Here is a 22,591-nt window from a genome sequence, read left to right on the forward strand (position 1 = left end):
AATAAATAAATAAAATCTTAAAAAAAAAAACTAATTTAGAACAGTTTTTATTTTTTTTTTAAGATTTTATTTATTTATTAGACAGAGATCACAAGCAGGCAGAGAGGCAGGCAGAGAGAAGGGCAGAAGCAGGCTCTCTACTGAGCAAAGAGCCTGATTTGGGGCTCGATCCCAGGGCCCTGAGATCACAATCTGAGCTGAAGGCAGAGGCTTAACCTACTGAGCCACCCAGGCACCACCAGTTTTTATTTCTTACATTAAATTTTTTTTCTGAGCTCTTTTAGAATGTGTTGCATATCCACCATTCTTTTCTTTAAGTTAAGAATTGTCCAAAATTAACATTTTAATAGAAAGTATTCTTTTGGAAAGTAAAAAAATTAATAGCTTTAACACTTCCACACATTTCAGAACATGTATTCCTTGCCATGGTCTTATTACTATTGAATAACAGCCCAGATTTCTAGGATTATATTTTGACCAGTTTAATTGCTTGGCCCTGTACTTATTATATAATAATGATAGTAGATTTATTTTTTAGAGCAGTTTTAAGCTCACAGCAACAGTGAATGTAAAGTACAATACCCATATACCGTCTGACCTCATCCCCCCAATACACACATATATCCTTCTCCACTATTAACGCTCTGCTCCAGAGTTACATTTGCAAGGCCCTATAATTTTAATTTGGACAGTATATCCTCATATCACCTAAAGAGGGTGGCTTTTAAAGAAAACTTGGTTTCTACTGAGATACTAATTTAGAGAGACATGTTTGACAATTAGTATGTTTGCCTAATTTTCCCCACTTCTCATTTGATTACCTTAAGATTGTACTGACATGGCTTAACTTAATGGTGTGTCTTCAAACTTTTTAAACTTGAGTATAAATTTCTGAGAAGAGTGTAATGACTTTATGATTCCATGCCAATACAAATGGAAAATGAAATTACAGTGTACAACTGCTGCTTTTGACTTTCAAGGATCATAATTTCAGAAATAGTAGTTTTATTTATATATTACTAATTATTTTAAGCATACCATATTTCACTTAGTGTATATTTTTTAAACCTAGATTTTCAGACCACCTAGAGATTGAAGGCTATTTAGAAGTCATAATTTGAAGGTAAAATGCAACTACGAAAGAATAATAATAGAATAAATATTTTAAAAGCATTAAGTTAAGGGAGGGGTGAGTAGATTATGACCATAACAAGAATCAAAATGAAAATTCCAATAAGAAAAAGAGGATAAAATAATGAGATAATTTATTAATTTTTAAAATTAATGCCAAAAATGCAATTCTATTAAATATTTGCCTTTAAAAATAAACAGAAATAGCTTAAAGGAAAACATAAAATATTTCTCTACAATTATGCTTCAGTTCTATAGTCATTCTTAAATGTTACTTCTAAAAGCTATCTTCATCATCCACCATTTCACCTATAGCCCTTTTTTAAAAAATTTAATTTAATTTTTTCAATGTTCCAAGATTCATTGTTTATGCACCACATACAGTGCTCCATGCAATACGTGCCCTCCTTAATACCCACCACCAGGCTCACCTGTCCCCCTAACTCCCAGCTTCAAAAACCTCAGTTTGTTTCTCAGAGTCCACAATCTCTCATGGTTCATTTCCCCGTCCAATTTCCCCCAATTCACATTTCCCTTCCTTCTCCTAATGTCCTCCATGTTATTCCTTATACTTCACAAGTAAGTGAAACCATATGATAATTGACTTTCTCTGCTTGACTTATTTCACTCAGCATAATCTCCTCCAGTCCAGTCCATGTTGATATAAAAACTGGGTATTCATCCTTTCTGATGGAGGTGTGATATTCCATTGTATATATGGACCATATCTTCTTTTTTTTTTTTTAAGATTTTTTTATTTATTTGACAGAGAGAGAGAGAGAGATCACAAATAGGCAGAGAAGCAGGCTCTCCGCTGAGCAGAGAGCCTGATGTGGGACTCGATACCAGGACCCTGAGACCATGACCTGAGCCAAAGGCAGAGGCTTAACACACAGAGTCACCCAGGCACCCCTGAGCCATATCTTCTTTGTCCATTCATCTGTTGAAGGGCGTCTTGGCTCTTTCCACAGTTTGGTGATTGTGGCCATTGCCGCTATAAACATTGGGGTACAGATGGCCCTTCTTTTCACTACATCTCTATCTTTGGGGTAAATACCGAGTAGTGCAATTGCAGGGTCATAGGGAAGCTCTATTTTTAATTTCTTAAGGAATCTCCACACTGTTTTCCGAAGTGGCTGCACCAACTTGCACTCCCACCAACAGTGTAAGAGGGTTCCCCTTTCTCCACATCCTCTCCAACACTTGTTGTTTACTGTCTTGTTAATTTTGGCCATGCCAGCTGGTGTAAGGTCATACCTCAATGTGGTTTTGATTTGAATCTCCCTGATAGCCAATGACAATAAACATTTTTTCATGTGTCTGTTAGCCATTTGTATGTCTTCTGTGGAGAAGTATCTGTTCATATCTTCTGCCCATTTTTTAAAAAAGATTTTATTTATTTATTTGACAGAGATCACAAGTAGGCAGAGAGGCAGGCAGAGAGAAAGGGGGAAACAGGCTCCCTGCTGAGCAGAGAACCCAATGTGGGGCTCGATCCCAGGACCCTGAGGTCATGACCTGAGCCAGAGGCAGAGGCTTAACCCACTGAGCCACCCAGGTGCCCCTCTTCTGCCCATTTTTGACGTGATTATCTGTTTTGTGTGTGTTGAGTTTGAGGTGTTCTTTATATATCTTGGATATCAGCCCTTTGTAGTGTCATTTGCAAATATCTTCTCCCATTCCGTGGGTTGCCTCTTTGTTTTGTTGACTGTTTCCTTTGCTGTGCAGAAGCTTTTGATCTTGATGAAGTCCCAGAAGTTCATTTTTGCTTTTGTTTCCTTTGCCTTTGGAGACACGTCTTGAAAGAAATTGCTGTGGCCGATGTCAAAGAGGTTACTGCCTATGTTCTTCTTTAGGATATTGATAGATTCCTGCCTCACATTGAGGTCTTTTATCCATTTCGAGTTTATCTTTGTGTATGGTGTAAGAGAATGGTCGAGTTTCATTCTTCTATACATAGTCGTCCACAATTTTCCAGCACCATTTATTGAAGAGACTTGTCTTTTTTCAACTGTGTACTTTTCCCAGCTTTGTTGAAGATTATTTGACCATAGAGTAGCAGGTCCATACCTGGACTCATACTCTGTTCCACTGGTCTATGTGTCTGTTTTTGTGCCAGTTACCATGCTGTCTTGGTGATCACAGCTTTGTAGTGAAGCTTGAAATCAGGCAACGTGATGTTTTCTTTTTCAACATTTCCTTAGTGATTCAGGGTCTCTTCTGGTTCCATGCAAATTTTAGGTTTGTTTGTTCTAGCACTTTGAAAAATGCCGGTGGAATTTTGATCGGGATGGCATTGAAAGTATAGATTGCTCTGGGCAGTATAGACATCTTAACAATGTTTATTCTTCTGATCCAAGGGCACGAAATTCTTTTCCGTCTTTTTGTGTCTTTTTCAATTTCTTTCATGAATGTTCTGTAGTTCTCTAGTACAGATCCTTTACCTCTTTGGTTAGGTTGAATGTCATAAGTCTTGAGATGGAACATTTATTTTGCAAATCTGATTTTATGACTTACTGAGAAAACTATTAAATTGAGAAGCAAAATTGCTGATAGTTATAAAAGCATTTTGAAAGACACAGAAATCATAATTTTAAACTCAAATGTGGTGAACTTTTAAGAGTTGGCTATTGGAATTTCACATCTGCAAATAGAAATGTATAATACTTAGGTTTTTATTTTAAAAGTTGTCTTACTTGTTAAGGAAATTTAGAAAAAAAAATTTGGCAGTTTTATAAAAAGGTTTAAATGTTTTTAGTATCATTTTGAGAAGCTCCATTATTTTCAGATTTGAAAATGGTATTTGAGGAACAAAGTTTCCTTTCCCAATATAGATGGTAAAACATTTGGACCAAAAATAAGCATTTCCTTCTGACCAAAGTTAGCATTGCATGAATTTTAACTGGCACTCTTGATATGGAACTTTATAATCATGGAGGACAAAATAAAATAGGAAATATTAGATGACTCAAAGAAAAAGGACATATTAACTAGAGCTAAAATATCACATTGTCCAATTGATACATTTAAACATTAAACTAAAGAGGAAAGTCTCATAATCCTGGCTTAGCCAACTTTAGAAGAAAATAAAACAAAACAAAAAACAAAGTTTATTTCTAGGTAAAATACTTTTCTACATAGAGAAGCAAAATATTTCAGAATTATTGATCCTATGAGACAAAAACACTTATTTATAAATTATTGTGTTCTACATTTTTTATTAAAGAAACCTTATATTAAAGAGTTTTTGCTATGGTTAAAGAATTTATTATTTATTATCTATTGTTACTTATCATTGAGCACTAACCTTTCTCCTGCTCCCCAACTACCACCTTTGTAGGAGCATTTGTTACATGTTGCACACAGAAGAAGAAATAAGCTTTTGTAGATAGTTTTGTAATAGCTATTGCTTACCTGTTTTTGGTCTTTCTGGCTGTGAAGATCTTTAATCATCGTGAAGGATGATTAAAGATCATCCTTTAATGATCCAGCAGGTCCAGCAGCATCCATATGTTGCAAATATCAAAGGTTTTTTTTTTTTTTTTAAAGATTTTATTTGTTTGACAGAGAGAGAGATCACAAGTAGGCAGAGAGGCAGGCAGAGAGAGGGGGGAAGAAGGCTCCCCATTGAGCAGAGGGCCCAATGCGGGGCTCAGTCTCAGGACCCTGAGGTGATGACCTGAGCCTAAAGCAGAGGTTAACCCACTAAGCTACCCAGGCACGCCCCCCCCTTTTCTTAACTTGAGAATTAATAAAGATGACAAAAGAATTTGTTGAGAGTGACTGAATCCACCTCAGTAAGAACTGTTTCGTTTTTTATATACACAACAAATGCTAAGGACTTGACTGATCTTTACTTAAGGAAACTGGGAATAGCTCCTAACCAATATGTTTTATAAATAAAACATTCTAGTCCATACTGTGTTTTTCTTTGTGCCCAGGTTGCGATTTTCTTACTTGGAAAGTCTACATATGGCTTCAGGACTTGTGTTTCTAAGTCCTAGTGTTTGTTAATGTCCTTGCTCAGAGTGCAGCCCTTTAACTTTGGGGAGTCCTTACTTTGTGTTTCTGTGGCAGCTCTGATTTCCTCTAATCTGCCTTGCAAATTACTGGCCCAGGCTATAGATTGTTTAGAGTGCTGTTGTTTTTTTCCAATCTAGGACACACTTCATGCTCAATATTTTGTGTTACACCGATATGACTTCTGTTGCTAAGAAATGCTAATAAAATACACACAGTTTATTTGTGTACCTGTCATTGGCTGCCCATTGCAATCAGAGCAAAAGCCAAGCGCCATACTTTGGCATAGGTGGCCCTAGTGATATGATATCTTGCCTATCGCTTTTACCCCCCTTGAAGACCTCTCTTAGATTTCCTTCTAACTCTTCTACATACTGAGCCATTTCCATTTTAGGGGCTTTGTCCTAGCAACTTGAGATAATTAAGCTGAGATTTGAATGATGAGAAAGTGGCAGCTTGGACTGTCTTCTTCCACATCATTGTGTAGCCAGTACTTTATCGTCATTCAGATTGCAGCTCAAATGTCCCTTCCTCAAAGAGGTCTCCCCAGACAACCCATCTAAAGTAGACTTTTTCCTTACCATGCTTCTTACTCTTTCCCATTATACTTATTTCCTTCATTGCATTTTGCACTGTCTGAAATTTTGTTGTTTCCTTAATTTCCATACTGCTGTGTAAGTTCCATGAGGGCAGGTTCTATGTCTGTCTGGTTGGCAGTTGTATCCCCAAGCACCTAAAACACTACCTGGCATATAATAGATGCTCAATTAATAGGTGTTACATGCATGAGTGAGTGAATGAATGATAAAGAAATTTATAATATAGACTGAGCAATTTATTCCTTCTTTTTTTTGAAAAACAGCGTAACAAACATGATAGTAAACTGGGTAGAGGGATATTCACTTATAATCCCAGTACTTAAAGAATTATCATTTTATAGGTTTTTCCCATATGTGTATCTATTTTTCATACATGTACTCTACTTGAAATTTTTTTAAAGATTTATTTATTTATTTGATAGACAGAGATCACAAGTAGGCAGAGAGGCAGGCAGAGAGAGAGGGAGAAGCAGGCCTCCCACCGAGCAGAGAGCCCGATATGGGGCTCGATCCCAGGACCCTGAGATCATGACCTGAGCCGAAGGCAGAGGCTTTAACCCACTGAGCCACCCAGGCACCCCTCTACTTGAAATTTTTGATGTTTTATTTTTTTTCGGTTAATGTTGTCAAACATTTTCCTAAATTCTCCTAGTAAGTCCAATTGTTTTAAAGGCTATGTAGTGCCACATTGAGTTGATAGTCCATTGTTTAACCATTTCCTTAATATGCCAAATAATTTGTTTCTAACTTTTTGCTATTATAGATAACACTGCAATGAATAGCTTAATGAAAATAGATAACATTTTTCTTCCACTGACTAGGATAAATTATAAACATAAACTGACTGGATTAAAAGGTATGAAGTTGTTCAGATATATCATGACATTTTAAATATTTATATCTTATAAATTATAAAGGAATGTGTATCACTTTCTTTTCTTTTAGAGTTTACCCAAATACTTTTCATAATGTCAGAATTGTATGATGCAGACATTTAAGGATTAGATTAATTTTTTAAAGCTTTGGCTTATTTTATTAATTTCATGAAGGAATTTTTAAGTACCTTGTATCATAATTTATTCCTTTAGATTTACCAAGGAGTCTGAGCTCAGAGCTATGTAAATTCTATGAATAAATAAATTATTCCTATATTAAGTTTCACTTTTAGTAAATAAGGTCCATAAAAAGAAAAAAAAAACTATAGCTAGAATAGGAGTTTCATGAGTGATGTAATAGAACAGATATTTGGGATTATAAAATTACATATGAGGGAAATCATAACTTCTCATGGTGAGTTTTAATGATATTTGCAATTTGTTTTACCTTTTTTTTTTTTTTTTTCTCAAAACCAGAAGAAATTTTATAGGGAGAAATGATTTGAGTGCCTTTGAGAACCAATTTGGAAATGTCTATTAAAAAAGTATTCTTTAACTCTCCTAATTTCTTTGTGTGGAGAGAAGGTTACCTGTTTATAGAGGTCACACAAATAAAATACTCTCTGAGACGTTTCTCTTTGGATCTTTTTTGAACTTTTCGAATTGTTTGAAGTCAAATGTAAGTATTGTTTTTTATAGGTATAGAACAACCATGACATCTCTTGCATATATTTAAGTTCAAGGGTTTTGAACAGGTTCTATCTTCTTAGGTATTTATATTCCCTTACAATATCTCCTCTATAATTTTCTTTTAAAAAAAAAAAGATTTTATTTGTTTATTTGACAGAGAGATCACAAGGAGGCAGAGAGAGAAGGGGGAAGCGGGCTCCCCACTGAGCAGAGAGCCTGATAAGGGGGCTCAATCCCAGGACCCTGAGATCATGGCCTGAGCTGAACATGGAGGCTTAACCCACTGAGCCACCCAGGCACCCCTCCTCTATAATTTTCTTAAAGAAAGATTAATTTTTCTCCTTAGCTCTGTTATCCAGAGGATAGCAAAATAAAAGAACTGTAGATTTAAACATATATATGGTATTATTAAGCATTATATATATGGCATTGTTGTTTATTTTTTTTTAAAGATTTTTTTATTTGACAGAGAGAGAGATCACAAGTAGGCAGAGAGGCAGGCAGAGAGAGAGGAGGAAGCAGGCCCCCTGCGGAGCAGAGAGCCCGATGCGGGGCTCGATCCGAGGACCCTGAGATCACGACCCGAGCCGAAGGCAGAGGCCTAAACCACTGAGCCACCCAGGCGCCCCTATATATATATGGCATTATTAAGTATTTTATGAAACCTGCATTTAGAGATGGGTACTTCACTTTTCCAAAACAAAGAGAGTTTATTTTCTCTGCCATCTAAAAATTATTATTAGCATAAGCTCTATATTATTTTTTCCTTTTTACTTTGTCAAGTAACACATTCCCAGATTACCTTTCTCATGTCTTCTCCATGTTTTCCTACCTTCATTTATTTTAATAATTTTACCATGTAACAGGAAATTCATTTACTTTATCAGACAAATATTTGTTGGGCACCTACTGTATGCAAACAACTTTTTCAGATATTAGGTATGCAAAAATGGCCAGAAAATCCATGCTCTTGTGGAATTTACACATCCAGTGGACAAGATAGAGAAATAATTGTAGTTTAGAGAGTGATAAGTGCTAAGAAGAAACAAGGTAGAGAAGGGAATTTATGAAATATTTTTTTAAAGATTTTATTTATTTATTTGACAGACAGAGATCACAAGTAGGCAGAGACGCAGGCATAGAGAGAAGGAAGCAGGCTCCCCAGTGAGCAGAGAGCCTGATGCGGGGCTCGATCCCAGGACCCTGAGACCATGACCTGAACTGAAGGCAGAGGCTTAACCCACTGAGCCACCCAGGTGCCTCCAGGAATTTATGAAATATTGAGGATATGGAAACTTGATGGGGGAGGATCAGAGAAGGTTTCACTGAGAGGGAAATTTTTGATAAAAAAACGGAATGAAACAAGATGGGATTGGGAGGGAGACAAACCATAAATGACTCTTAATCTCACAAAACAAACTGGGGGTTGCTGCGGGGAGGTGGGATTGGGGGAGGGGGAGCGGGCTATGGACATTGGGGAGGGGAAGCGAACCATAAGAGACTATGGACTCTGAAAAACAACCTGAGGGTTTTGAAGGGTCAGGGGTGGGAGGTTGGGGCAACCTGAGGGTTTTGAAGGGTCAGGGGTGGGAGGTTGGGGGAACAGGTGGTGGGTAATGGAGAGGGCACGTTTTGCATGGAGCACTGGGTGTTGTGCAAAAAGAATGAATACTGTTACGCTGAAAAAATAAATAAAATGAGAAAAAAAAAAAAAAAAAAAACGGAAAGAAATAAGAGGGTGAGCCATGTAGGTAGCTATGTGGGGAAGAGCATTCTAGTCCTAGAGAACAGCAAGACCAGTAAGAAGGTGTGTGCAGGGAGATTGGGTCATATATAGGGGAAGAAGTTGAAGAAATAATAGAAACCAATATCATGTAACAAATGTTTGAGTTATATAGTTATCTTTATTCCATAATTTTCCAGAGAATTATATTTGTTTTTTCTAGCTCTATACAGAATCATGTTTTCTTTTTATACATTTACCTTAATAGCTTAAAAACTTGCCATTTTTGAGTGATAACATACATAAATCAGTCAAAAATTTGTGCTTGTGGAAAGAAACACAATCTCATTTTTCTACTTGCCATTTATTTTAATAATTTTTTAAAAATTTAATATCATTGTTTTGGGGGCTGCAGATCTTGACTAGTATCCCAGTACATGTGACTGGCAAATCCCATTGCCTAGTGCTACTTTATATAATATTCCTCTTGTCATTTTCTTGAAAAATTTTCATTATTGCAACACCATTTTAAATTAATAATTTTCACTGGTGTCTTTTAAAAGCTAAACCTAATTTTAAAAAAATAAAAAATACTAACTTTGAGAGTTATTGACCTGTTTAAGTTTTCTTGGAGACCTTTATCTGCTCTTGCTCTCTATTCAGCCAAAATAAATTATTTGCTTTCTATGAAAAGACCAGGCATCTAAGCAAATAAGTTAAACCTAATGGAAGGATGTTAGTATATTTAACTCAAAGAACTTTAATGAATTGAAGAGTTTGACTTTGTAATGTGTTAGAATGGACATTTGAAGTCAAAAGATTTTGCTGTTTAGTCCACCCACTGACTAGTTGTTAACTCTTTCTGAACTTCAGTTTCCTTGTCTGTTAATGAGAGTCAAATTGCTTACTTCAGAGAATGTAATTTAAGAATATATATGAATGCTTTAAAAAAAACTGTTTAGTACCATTCAGTGTAAGTAGTGTTGTTTTCTATTCTATTAGGCCACCTATGCTTACCTTTTATGTTCATTGGCTCTGCTATGTGCGGATAATTTCCACAGCTTATAATTTTTTTTGGACTTGGTCCCTTGTAATAGATCTTTTTTGAAGCTGCTTCTGTAGGTAAATGGACAAGGCCTGCTTGTCACCCAACAATGCGGTGGTGATTTTACTCTAAGTTCCAGCAGCCTCTGGCATTTATCTCAGTTAGATACTTACTTGCCCTCACTTTGAAGACATCTGTTAGCAAGGGGAAGTTGGCTTTGTTAGAGCTTTTAAATCTCATTAAACCTCTGTTAGAGGTGATACTACCGAATCAACATCCTTTAGCCTGTTTAGGAAGTAAACATTTCACTTAAAGAACCTTCAGTCAAAAGTTTATGAAGCACTAAGTAAATGGGAAATTACTGTATCAGCACATTGACCCACCAGCCCAGGGCAATGTGAAGCTTTCAGGGCCTCCTGAAGTGCATATTGCTGCTAGGTATGGAGTACACAGGGCATTCATAATAACTTTTGCTTTAAGTTTTCGAAAGTTGAAAGAATTTGAATAGAGCAGTGGTTCCCAAACTTTGCTACACATAAGTCACTGGGAGCTTTTAAAAATCTCGATGTCTAGGTCATACCTCATACTAATTAAATCAGAATGTCTAGGGTGAGAGCCAGGTATCAATACTTCTTCAAGGTTCCCAGGTGATACCAGTGTGTAGCAAAGCTTTAGGAATATGTGGCTCTGGCCTCTATTCTTTTGCTACCTATTACTGTTTCACATTCTTAACACCATGAGTGAGAGCCTGATAATCCTATCATGAGAAACACTTGAAAGTAGTAAGTAATGTCTGTCAAGCAGATTTGTGTTCTACATTTTTTGAGATGTATCCTGTTTTACACAGTCTTATGTTGTTTTGAACTTTAATTTTCATTACTGACCAATGGTAGATGTATTTATGTTATTTTCCCCATTTATTACAGATATTTCCTTGACAATTTTAAATAAAACCATGCTTTGTGACTTAAGATACAGAATAAAATGTCTACAAGTATTAACTAGTTAGGAGTTTCATTCCTTTGTTTTGATTACAATATCTGCTTTCAGAATAAAAGACCAACAGCCAAATTGTTTTCCAAGTCCACTTTTATTTTTCTCCAGTTTAGTAATAAACTGTTATAAGCTGGCATAAATTTATGGTATGATTATGAATCTGAAGGAATAGACTATTTGTGTCACAGCTGCATTAATATTTCCTAATATACACAATGATTGGTGTGTGAGATAAAAACTGTACTTGCAGCATTACTAATTGTGATATTATGAGTGAATAATCATTTTCCCAAGATGGTACTTCATTAAGCCAGCCTCAGTATAATCTAATAAAAAAATAGAATTATAAGTGTGCAAGGAGAGTTCTTGGTTTCAGCAGGAGTTTCTTGGTTTCTCCTGTTGACAGGAGTTAGAGTTTTGGCTGTACATCCTGGAACATTTGCCCAAGGTTTGACCTAAGTTCAAATGGCCACAGTGTTATCTTAAAAACAATAGAAATTCTATTTTGATTTGCAAAAAAATTTCTGTTTCATGGTCCGTGTCAAATATGTGTGTGAAAAAATGCAGAACATGAATTGATGCTCTGAGTTTTTTCATTGTCATTTAAAATTAAAGAATACCACCCTACCGTCTCCAGTGTTGTCAGAGCAATGTAAATTATGGAAATTTCTACAGTGCAGATATTTGGCTTAATTCATAACATTCAGTCATCCAGTTTTTGTTTTGAATCTTTTGTTTTTCTTGTTTTGCATTTTTATTTTGTTTTGTTTTCAGCCATCATTTTGTCTTATCATCTTCAATTCTAGAGCAACCTGACAACAGTAATGATACTACTGAATTGGGCATCCTTGTCATTCCTGAGATTAGTGTCACAAATGTGGCCGGAGAGAGAACCGGGAATGGGGAAAAAGGCAGAACACTAGGAGAGATTGATGTTCAGCATATACAGGGTGTGCAGGAAACAGCCACAGATCCTAGAACTGAGAGCAAAGGCTTGCCAGAGATCAGGAGGCAAAAATCTGTAAGAAAAATGATGGAGGATGGAATAAACTCACCTGGCAGAGTGCAGTTTTAGCAGAGCACTTTCTAGCTGCCCTCCAAGGTATCTCATGGCAAAGGGCCACTGCTGCATGTCTTAAGCCACAGTTGCACAGTCACAAAAAATTTGCATGTCATCTAATAATCAGAATGCATGAATTATGCACCACAATTTCTCAATGATCTAATGCTCTTTGTAATGGTCATACCTATATTTTCTCTGAGTAAATTGTTATGAAAACTAAGGCAGAAAATTACTTCCAAAATAATTTTCTGCTTATGTTTTGAGATCTTAAATTATTTTTTTATCTTTGTATTTTTGCCATCCTTGATTTGAAGGATAACGTATATAGAATTTTAGCAAGTTTGAGCTTATGATATATATGTTCTATTTTTTTAATCTAAGTAAAATCTAGAATGTAATATGTAACCTTTAAAAAAATTTTAAAATATCTTTATAACATTTTTTTTTAAGTTACTCAGTAAGAGCTTTGCTACTGGGGAAGCATTTACCCCTGGTTTTTCTGTGTGGTATTTTTCCTAATTATTTCTGATTTTTTGCATGAATAGTAAGAGAACTCTTCCTAAAAACACGGGTTGGGGGGGGCTTATGGCATGCTTTTTGTTTAATAAACTCTAAATTACTCTTACTTAGTTACAATGAACTATCTTTTCTATTTTGTAGAATGTTTTGATTTATCCTTTAATTTTGGTCTATAATCTGTTGCTTTATGTTAATTATGCTAAAGTTTAAAATATCATTGATTTGGTATTAATCATGAAACAAGAATTATTTAAAATACTTAATATTAATTAATCTTTGTTATTTCTTTGTTTAGGAAATGCAGAATTAACAGGTCAAGAAGAACTGATGGAGATATCCGAAGTTGACGAGGGATTTTATTCCAGGGCTGCGTCTAGTACCAGCCAGTCGGGTTTATCAAATAGTAGTAACAATTCTAGTAACAAGACAAGTGTAGGAAAGACTCAGAGACGGTCAGCAGGAAGCAAAACTGGAGGAAAAGAAAAAGAAACTCCAGGGGAGTCTTGCAAAGATCACTTTGCCCGAAAACAAACTCAGAGAGCCCAGAGTGAGAATCTTGAGCTTCTCTCTCTGAAGAGACTGACGTTAACTACCAGCCAATCTCTGCCTAAACCTTGTAGCCATGGTTTGGCTAAGACTGCTGCAACTGTGTTCAGTAAATCCTTTGAACAAGTCAGTGGTGTCACAGTCCCACATAACCCATCATCTGCTGTTGGCTGTGGGCCTGGGACAGATGCCAATAGGTTTTCTGCATGTAGTCTTCAAGAAGAAAAGCTTATTTATGTTTCTGAAAGGACTGAACTTCCAATGAAGCATCAATCAGGTCAGCAGAGACCTCCTAGTATTAGCATTACTCTGTCCACAGATTAATTAGTAATCGTTTTCTCACCTAACCAGCGAATCCAGAGGGACAACTTTGCTTCTTTATGAAAGTGCCCAGGGTCTGTCATCCCTATTCCAGACAGGAGCCCTGATGGCTTAAATTCTGAAGGCTACCTTGACTTTATGAAGGGAATAATATGTAGGTTGCAATAAGTTGAAATATGGTTTTGTTATTTCTTGGGTGTATTTTCCCCCTTGATTTGAATCTTTTTTTCTTTCTTATTTGTTTCTGTTGCTGTAAGATTGTCAGTTTAACAATACATTTTGGCAGGTTGTCTGATCAGATTGATTACATCTCATGAGAGGCTGTGAGTTCTTTTTTTAAAATAATTCCTACTTTGGTAGTTGTATGTTTGACCTTCAGAGTCAAAGGGAATCTCCATGTATGGGAACTGTTTCTGAAAGGAGGCAGAGGTGCAGCTCCTGGAAGTCTCCAGCTGACGTGCAGCATGGCAGTCTGAAAAACAGGCATGTGAGAAAACAAAAATGATGTGTATGAAAAGTGCCTGATAAAAATGTTTGTAATCAGATTATCCTTGAGATTAGTGGAATCCTTGATATAAAGCACTGGAAAATGCCTACTAACTCGGCACCTAGACTATAATTCCGGGGCCTGGGTAGAGGGATTTCTGTTGTCATCTTTGGAACATTTTTATATCAAAAATCAGATTACTAGTAGATGTGTTGTCTTGAAGTATTTGATCTGGATTTAGCAGATGAAAACCCCCTTCAATTCCTAAAATGTAATAGGCTATGAAGCTCAGTTATTCTTCTGCTTGACTTTGGAAACCTAGATAGTTTGGTTTCCTACAATTCAAAGAACACATCATTGAAGACTTCCTGGAAATCAATGTAAATCGTGCAACGCAGTCCTCGACATCCCAGTGTCAACCATATAATACTGAATTATTTGTCAGCAAATGAAGGATATTAGGTAATTTTTTTGTCTATAAAATATTGTGAAAGAACATATAGAGAAATATGGACAAAGGACATTTATATATTAACTAATTTTGGTTATTTATGTTTGTGTTCTTAAATTTAGAATTATAAAATGTGAAAAATTTAAAACTTTTTTTCCGAACAGGCCTATTTTAAATATTCTTTTTATGATAGAATAATCAATGTAGTTGCCCCCAACTGAAAAATAAAAATGAAAAGGCAGTATGGCAGAAGCTAAACAAACTTGTATGTAGCTATGGAGAACTATGTGACCTCTAGGTAGATATAAAATTTGGTGTTTGCTAGTGGTAGTTGTTTTGGCTATGGTTGAGATTCCCTGTAAATCAAGTATCCTTAACTAATAATTCAGAGGGAGAGAGAGAAAGCAAGGCTGAGGATGAGAGTAAGTTGACTGAGAAGGAAGGCCTGGGGAGCAGTCCCCTCTTGGCGTCTTTCACTGTTAGTACATACATAGTGGTTTCCTTATTTGCAGTCCCTAGCTCTGGTCCCACAGAACATACTAGTTTTCCTTTTGTGCCTACTTATGCAGAGCTCAAATGTGAGAAATTCATATGTCCTGAGGAGTGTTAAAGCATACACTATGAATGCAGTTTTGACTGTTAACTGCTTTGGCTACCATTTTAAATTTAATTCTTCAAAAAGCATGAACTAGTTTTCATTCATTAACTCTGAATAGAATATGGTTTTTAATATAAGTGAATTTGAGTTTTTTAGTTCCAGTAACAGAAATGGAATTAGATCTCTTAGCATTAATTGTAGTAGGAAAAAAAAGACAACCAGACAGTAAAAGTTGATATTGTATTAATTTAACAGGAATCCTGTGTACAATTTAAAATATTTTAAAATGTCACTGTGAATTTCCTATTGTCTTTTTATAATTCTTTAACAAAGAATTTCCCCTAGCCATATAGCTACTAATAGTATTAATAGTCTTAAGAACTACTTTAGAAGATTAGCATTTTAAGCAAGTTAATGTGCTTAGGAAACTTGTAGAAAAAGTTTGAGGAAACAGCTGGCACAAATGAGAGATCAGATTTTAATCATCAGCTGCTATAATGGATCTTCATTTTGGTATTATTCTAGATTATTGCTACTCCTGTAGTCTGAGGACCAGTACATAGCATTGGCATCACTAGGCATCTTGTTAAAAATGTAGAATTTCAGAGCCACCTTTGATCTGCTGAATCAAACCTGCATTTGAACAAGATCCTCAAGTGATTTTTATGCACATTAAAGTCTTACCTTTATTTACCAATACTAATTTTCCAAATTACTTACCTAGTATTTAGAGTTCTCAGTGGTCTCACAACTCTAGATCAAATATGTTAGATACTAAATATTATAATCTTCATTGTTTTTAACAGCTGATGAATTTTTTATAGTGTCCATAACACTTATTAATCCGCTAATTCTAAATTTCTAATGATTTTCATTTATTTTTACAATAAAAATATAACATTTTATATTTTTCTTGTTAACTGTAATTGGAATCAGCCCTGTAGATGCCTACAATTTTACGTATGAAAGGGGTACCATCCTTTTATACAATGCACAACAAATCTGCATGCATATATTCTTTTAAAAACTCTGAAGGCTTACTCAGTGGAGTGGATCTAAATTTATGCTTCAAATTATTTGCACCAGTTGATTTTCCAAGGTGTGAAATTATGTTAATAGTAAAATTATTTATAGTACTTTTGATACTGTTTCAAATAAGGATTATACATTTGAAAATTTTTATAAAAATTATAAATATTGGATAATGATAACTTTGGTAACAATTACAGTGATCCCTATTGCTCTCTTCCTACTCATCTTTTCAGATTGAGTTGGAGTCACATTTGTAGGTTGTTTTCTCATTAAGATCCTGATGTAACCATTTGGTCACAGGTCTCCTGCATATCCAGAATAATACCCTTTATCACAAGAAGGATTCTGCCCAAATGGGTCCTTGCACCCAGTACTTCAAAGGATCTGAACAGAAATTGTAGTTCCATTCCAAATTTTAAGCCCTTAGAGGTTCTTGAAATTACCCAACCTCTCCCTCTTCAAAACCCAACTTACCTGAGATACTCTGATGAAGCTGGGTCCCAACATTTGCCTTTGGAATGAAGTGGGGGAGAGAAACAAAGTAGACTTTCCAAGAGGACCCAGGACAAGTGAGCACCATGGAATCCCTTGTACACCACTGTGGAACTTTTTAAGGCAGCTCTGTAGGCTTGAAGGTTAGAAATCCTCAGTCCTTAAATGATGACACAGTTTGTTTTGGATAAGCAATATTTCATTGCCCTTTTCAATTATGAAGCAATTGCTTAGCAAACGTTACTCACATAAAAACAAAAAGTTGAATTAAAGGGAAATATATTTTTTAAACTAAAATAGATAAAAATGATCTCAGTTCTAAGGAATTTTTTCCTGTTTTGGAAGAATATAATTAAAATATTAAAACCTTTACATTTAAATTATAGAGAAAAAGTGTACTCTGAGACATAATTTTAAACAAATATTTAAAATAAGGCTGTGTAACATTTGAGTCTATAGGCACAATAAATTTATACTTTATTAAAGGGAAGCACACATCAAGGAATCTTTATGATAAATAATGTGAATGAAAAAATGTTTTTTAAAAAGCCATTAAAGAGAAGAATTATTTGATGGGTACATAAATTAAGCATTGTAGATAGAAATTAATGTATAATAGTGTATTCCCAATCTTTGGATGAAAAATAAAAACTCTCTATTTCTTTAATTAGCATGAATTTATCCTTTTAGATTAGTTGCTTAGTAAAATTATACTCAATACTTTGTTCACATTTGTTTAATTTTGTTAAATTCTTTATCAGAACATAAATACATTGTCTTCTGTACTTTGTAAATTGTGTGTACCTAAAGAGACTAGCAGTGAACATTTTGGAAGATGTTTTTGTGTTTTTTAATAGTAGAGTTCTAGAGTACCTGTGTCTTGATATGAAGTTTCTATTAGTAAACTCAAGATCTTATTTTGCATATCTTTGCTTCCTCTTATGTGGAGTTTTTTGTGTACCTCTTATCTTCTAATCATGTAGTGATACTAATCTTTTCATAGTAAATATACTTGTTTCCAATTGTATTCCTAGAGTTTACATTCCTAAGAATAAACTATGACTTTGCATATTTTTATGTGCTCTCTACCTTTTTAAGGCTATGGAAATAAACTGGAGTTTAGTTTTTTGAAGTTTTGTATATTTGTGTAAATGTTGTCCATATGCAATACTTTATACAACAGTGTTGCCTCTTGTTTTATTGAAATAAAAACTGAAAAAATATTTTTTCCAGATCATTTTACTCATTAAAAAAATCATCATAAATTTTTGCAAAAGTCATGATGTGGAGGAAGAAAGTAAAAGAGGAAGACTTAGGTGAGTTAAGCCATTGAGAACTTTTGGGAGTAAGCCATAGGACAATAACATCTCGTTTCTGGCTCTGTTTTACCTGGCTCAGGGATAGGAAGTGTAATAGGTCCACTGATGTCCATTCAAAAGAAAATGAGCTCCATGGGTCATAAGCTATTGATGCATTATTTATCATACTAGAAGCACAGGCAAATTTAGGTAACAATGCTTTGCCCTTTTATCTTTACTATAAGTCATGCATGAGTCTTTATCTTTTGAGTGCAGAGATTCTATGCCCCTAGTTCTTAGCATAGGACTTTTTGCGCAGTAGGTATTGAGACATTTAAGGAATGAGTGAATTAGGCTGATGTTAGTTTTGGGAAAAATCAAGAATAGAGGGTCTCCAATATATATATTACAGTAAAATTTTAGAATTTCATTTATTGGCTCTAGGAAATCTGTGGTACTACTTGAATCGCTTTACTGTGTCTGCTTAGAAACAAGACCCTGTTAGAAACTTGAAAAGAAATTCCTGGTATGTAGTTGATTGTATATTTGGATAATTCCATTTTATCTAAGGAGCTAAGTAATTTGGGAAATGTTTCCTGAACTACTATTAGAAGATTATTCATAGAGAACCACAGCAGTGGTTTTGTGAGCAGTATATTAGCCTTATGAAATACACACTCTTGTAGTGACTTTAGTAATCCCAATAAATAGTTAACTCACCTCCTAGAATCTGACTATGGTAATACCAACATAATTATTTTTGTAATTATTAAGAAAAGCTTTTAAAAACAATTCTAGTCATTTGCTAATTTTCTGTGCATTATTATTGTTTATTATTATTATTGTATTATATGTATTATTATTATCGTTTATTATTATTGTGGTGGTGGTTATACATAGCTAATATATGTAATGAAAATTATAGTCTCTATTAATTTTCAAAACAATTCTATAAAATGAGTAGAATCTCCATTTTACAAAAGAGGAAACTGAAGCTCTGAGGGCAGGCAACTTGCCCAAGATCACGTAGCTGCTCGGTGCAAAGCCAGGGCTTGAACACAGGTATTATGGTTCTCACTTCCCTTTTTTATTACTTGATGAAAGGAGGTACTAAGTAGATACTACATAGTGGACATATATATGAAATCCAACCATCCCATCTGTCTCATAGGTGATAGAGTTAAGTTTTAATGCAAAAATGAAAGTTTTCAAAAAGTATATTATAATATGTTTTGTAGAACTTTAGATAATTATGTTTCAGTAGTAAATTGAATGCTGGCTATTCTATTAAAGACATGGTAAGAAGGCAAATTAAGATTTTATTAATTTTTTTTACCTGCCAGATAGCTAAAGATGAAAGAGACTGATACTAGTATAGATGTGGGAAAACATTAGTCTCCGAGATAATTGGCAGAAAAATTAAGGCAGCTGAGTTGGTGAGCAGTTTGGCAAATTTTAAAGTGCACATACCTCTGACCTAGCAATCCTATTCTTCTATATCTATTCCATTCTTTATATTCTACATAAATTTGAGCATAAATGTGTGAAGGTATTCATTGCAGCATTGCTTATAATAGCAAAAAAAAAAAGGCAATCTAAATGACCATTAATACAAGACTGGATAAATTACAGTACATGCATACAGTGGAATATGATGTAGCTATTGAATATAATACAGATCTGTATGTGATGATTATATAAAATTATATTATATATTATAAGAAAGATTATATAATGTTCCGTGAAAAAATCGTGTCATTCATTATATGTATGTGTTTGTGTGCATGTGTGTGTGTATATCTATATGTATATGATCCCATTTCCATAAGAAGTGGGTGGAACATTTAATATCAGTATTATTTTTGTAATATGCTTCTATAACATATGTAGTATATATAAAACATATATATAATATGTATATAATATATGTGTATAGGTATAATACATACATGGGCACAAACATGTTTGCTGGTATGCATGGAGGAAAGCATTATTTTTCTAAGCATGATTTAAATATAGCCTACATTAGGGAAAAAACTGGTGATTTTTAAAATAGAGATTCCTGAATCTTATGCTAATCCCCCTAAATCAGGAACACTGTGAAGCATGAAATATGGAAACCTATATTTCTAACAAGTTCCTCAGTTAATTCTATATGAACAATATTTGGCCTAGTAGCTGATAGCAATGAGTTGATTATTTTTGTATATCTGGTAGTAGTTTGTAGTTAGAAAAGACAAAACTTCTTTTTAAAAAATAATAATTGAGGTGAAATTGACATATAATATTATATTAGTTTCATCTGTAACGTAATGATTAAATATTTGTATATATTGAGAGATGGTCATCACAAGTCTAGTTAATATCCATCACCACACATAGTTACAGTATTTTTCTTCTCTTGTGATAAGAACTCTTAAGATTTATTCTGTTAGCAACTTTCAAATATGTGGTAGAGTATTATCGAGTATAGTCATGTTGTGCGTTACATCCCCAAGGGCTTATTTATTTTATAACTGGAAGTTTGTACCTTTTTTTTTTTTTTTCATTTTATTTATTTTTTTCAGTGTAACAGTATTCATTCTTTTTGCACAACACCCAGTGCTCCATGCAAAACGTGGAAGTTTGTACCTTTTGATCCCCTTTCCTCACTTTGGCCACCCTCGCTCATTCCCACCTTCTGACTTAATTTCACCTAGCATAATGTCCTCATGGTCCATCCGTTTTATGGCACATGGCAAGATTCTCTTCTTTCTTTATGGCTGAATAATAATCCATTGTTGACCACAGTTGGTCCTTGAGTAACACAGGTTTGAACTACATGGGTCTACTATATGCAGATTTTTGTCCGTAAATACAGTACTGTAAATGTATTTTTTCTTCCTTATGATTTCCTTAATATTTTCTTTTCTCTAGTATTATAAAAATACTTACATAATACAAATAACATACGAACTATGTGTTGACTGTTTATGTCATTGATAAGACTTGTGGTCCACAGTAGACTAAATTTGGGGGAATTCAAAAGTGATATATGGATTTTCAGCTGCATGGGGGGTCACCACCCCTAACCCATGCTTTGTTCGAGTCTGATGTATACATTTTCTTTATCCATTCATCCATAATGGACTTAATATTTTATTTATTTATTTGACAGAGAGATCACAAGTAAGCAGAGACAGACAGAGAGAGAGAGGAGGGGAAGCAGGTTCCCCGCTGAGCAGGGAGCCCAATGCTCCCAGGACCCTGAGATCATGACCTGAGCCGAAGGCAAAGGCTTAACCCACTGAGCCACCCAGGTGCCCCATCAATGGACTCTTAATGTTGTTTCAGAAAGGACGAACTTCTTGAAGAGATCTTGTTAATAAAGCAAAACTAACTATGAAAACTTACTGCAGTAGCTGAGTACACTGCCTTGATGTGCTTAGCCATGTCTCAGGTCCAGAAAGTTAGATGTTAGAGGTTTGGGAATCTGTGCTCAAATGGTATAAGGCATATCTGTCAAGAGAGGAAACTGATCAGATTTGACTAAATTAATGAAATGGTTTAGGACTCGTGGACACAGAAAGCAACGACCTTGAGGAGTCTTGATAAACTGTTGTTTGATGAATGAGCTGTATGCCCAGGTAAGCAAATTATTGTCTCCATCCTATCGGAATTTAAAGCAAACAAAAAATTAGGGACTGTTTTGTTTTTTTGTTTGCTTTATTTACAATCCTCTTTCCTAGACAAATATTTCCTGGAATAAACAACTAAATCATATTGACACAGGTGAGCTAAAGTCTTACCTAAATCATATTGACACTGATGGTTTTAGGTCTGTTTCTCCCCATTCAAAGATTGTAAGTCAATATTAGAAATACAACATATTGATAATGTCTCTTAGTGACTTCTTATGGTTCTACTGAAAATTTCTAAGGTTTCTTCTGAAGCTTCTTGACCCCTTTATCACGCTTGATTCCTACTTGGTAAGTGCTCTAATATAATCCACATCACAATGTATTGTGATTCTCTTTCCACACTCTTCCACACAAGATCATTGCCCTGTGTGTTAGTTTGGTATAATACCTATTACATAGTAGTAAATAAAGATTTGTTTTACTAAATAGAATGTGAATCCAATCCAGATAATGGCTGGCAAATAGGAGATCTGTGTTGTTCTTCTTCCATTCAAAAGAAGTCAGGGAAACTCCTTTGATTCTCCACCATACATCCACACAGAGATAAACATGAAAGTTGTAAAACCTGGCTACTTTGGTTCTTTAAAGTGTATCTGCATAAAAGTTTCTTGAGAAGCAAATTATGATACATCGTGTTTTGTTTCGTTTTATTTTGTTTTACTTAAAGTAATGGATAGCATGAAGATTTTCTGGGCTAGCGTTTGAAATTTATTTTTTTCCCAGGTCCACTACTATCTAATGAAAGTTGATAGTAAATTTATCTTAAAACTTTTACTCTATTTAACTGAAATGCTTCTATTCTATCTTACTCTGCATACTATAATTTTTACTAACATTTTCTTCTCTAAATCTCTTAATATATAATCTTAAGAAACAACATGTCACCAATTCCTCTTCTGTTTCAATTCTACTCTAGTGTAGAATCTTGTTTAAATATCCATTTACATCCATCAAGTTGAATTTAATGAGGCGGGATGTCTGAAAGTAAGAGAAAACAAATGAGCAAGCCAGCAAGCCCATGAACT

General features: G+C 34.7%; 1 protein-coding gene across 3 annotated transcripts in view; it reads left to right on the forward strand.

Annotated features, from left to right (window-relative positions):
* Positions 1–17,824, forward strand: part of FAM126A (family with sequence similarity 126 member A) — a 109,842-nt gene extending 92,018 nt beyond the window's left edge. For 2 of the 3 annotated variants that reach the window (XM_046020704.1, XM_046020705.1), the window contains exon 11: positions 12,957–17,824. In XM_046020704.1, the coding sequence (XP_045876660.1) occupies positions 12,957–13,531 (575 nt within the window). In that variant the 3' untranslated portion in view covers positions 13,532–17,824. Of the gene's footprint in view, positions 1–11,885; positions 12,182–12,956 lie in introns of all 3 variants that reach the window. The other variant, XM_046020706.1, reaches the window with a different exon arrangement.
* Positions 17,825–22,591: the final 4,767 nt, after the last annotated feature.

Source organism: Meles meles, chromosome 10 (assembly GCF_922984935.1).
Source record: "Meles meles chromosome 10, mMelMel3.1 paternal haplotype, whole genome shotgun sequence".
NCBI lineage: Eukaryota > Metazoa > Chordata > Mammalia > Carnivora > Mustelidae > Meles > Meles meles.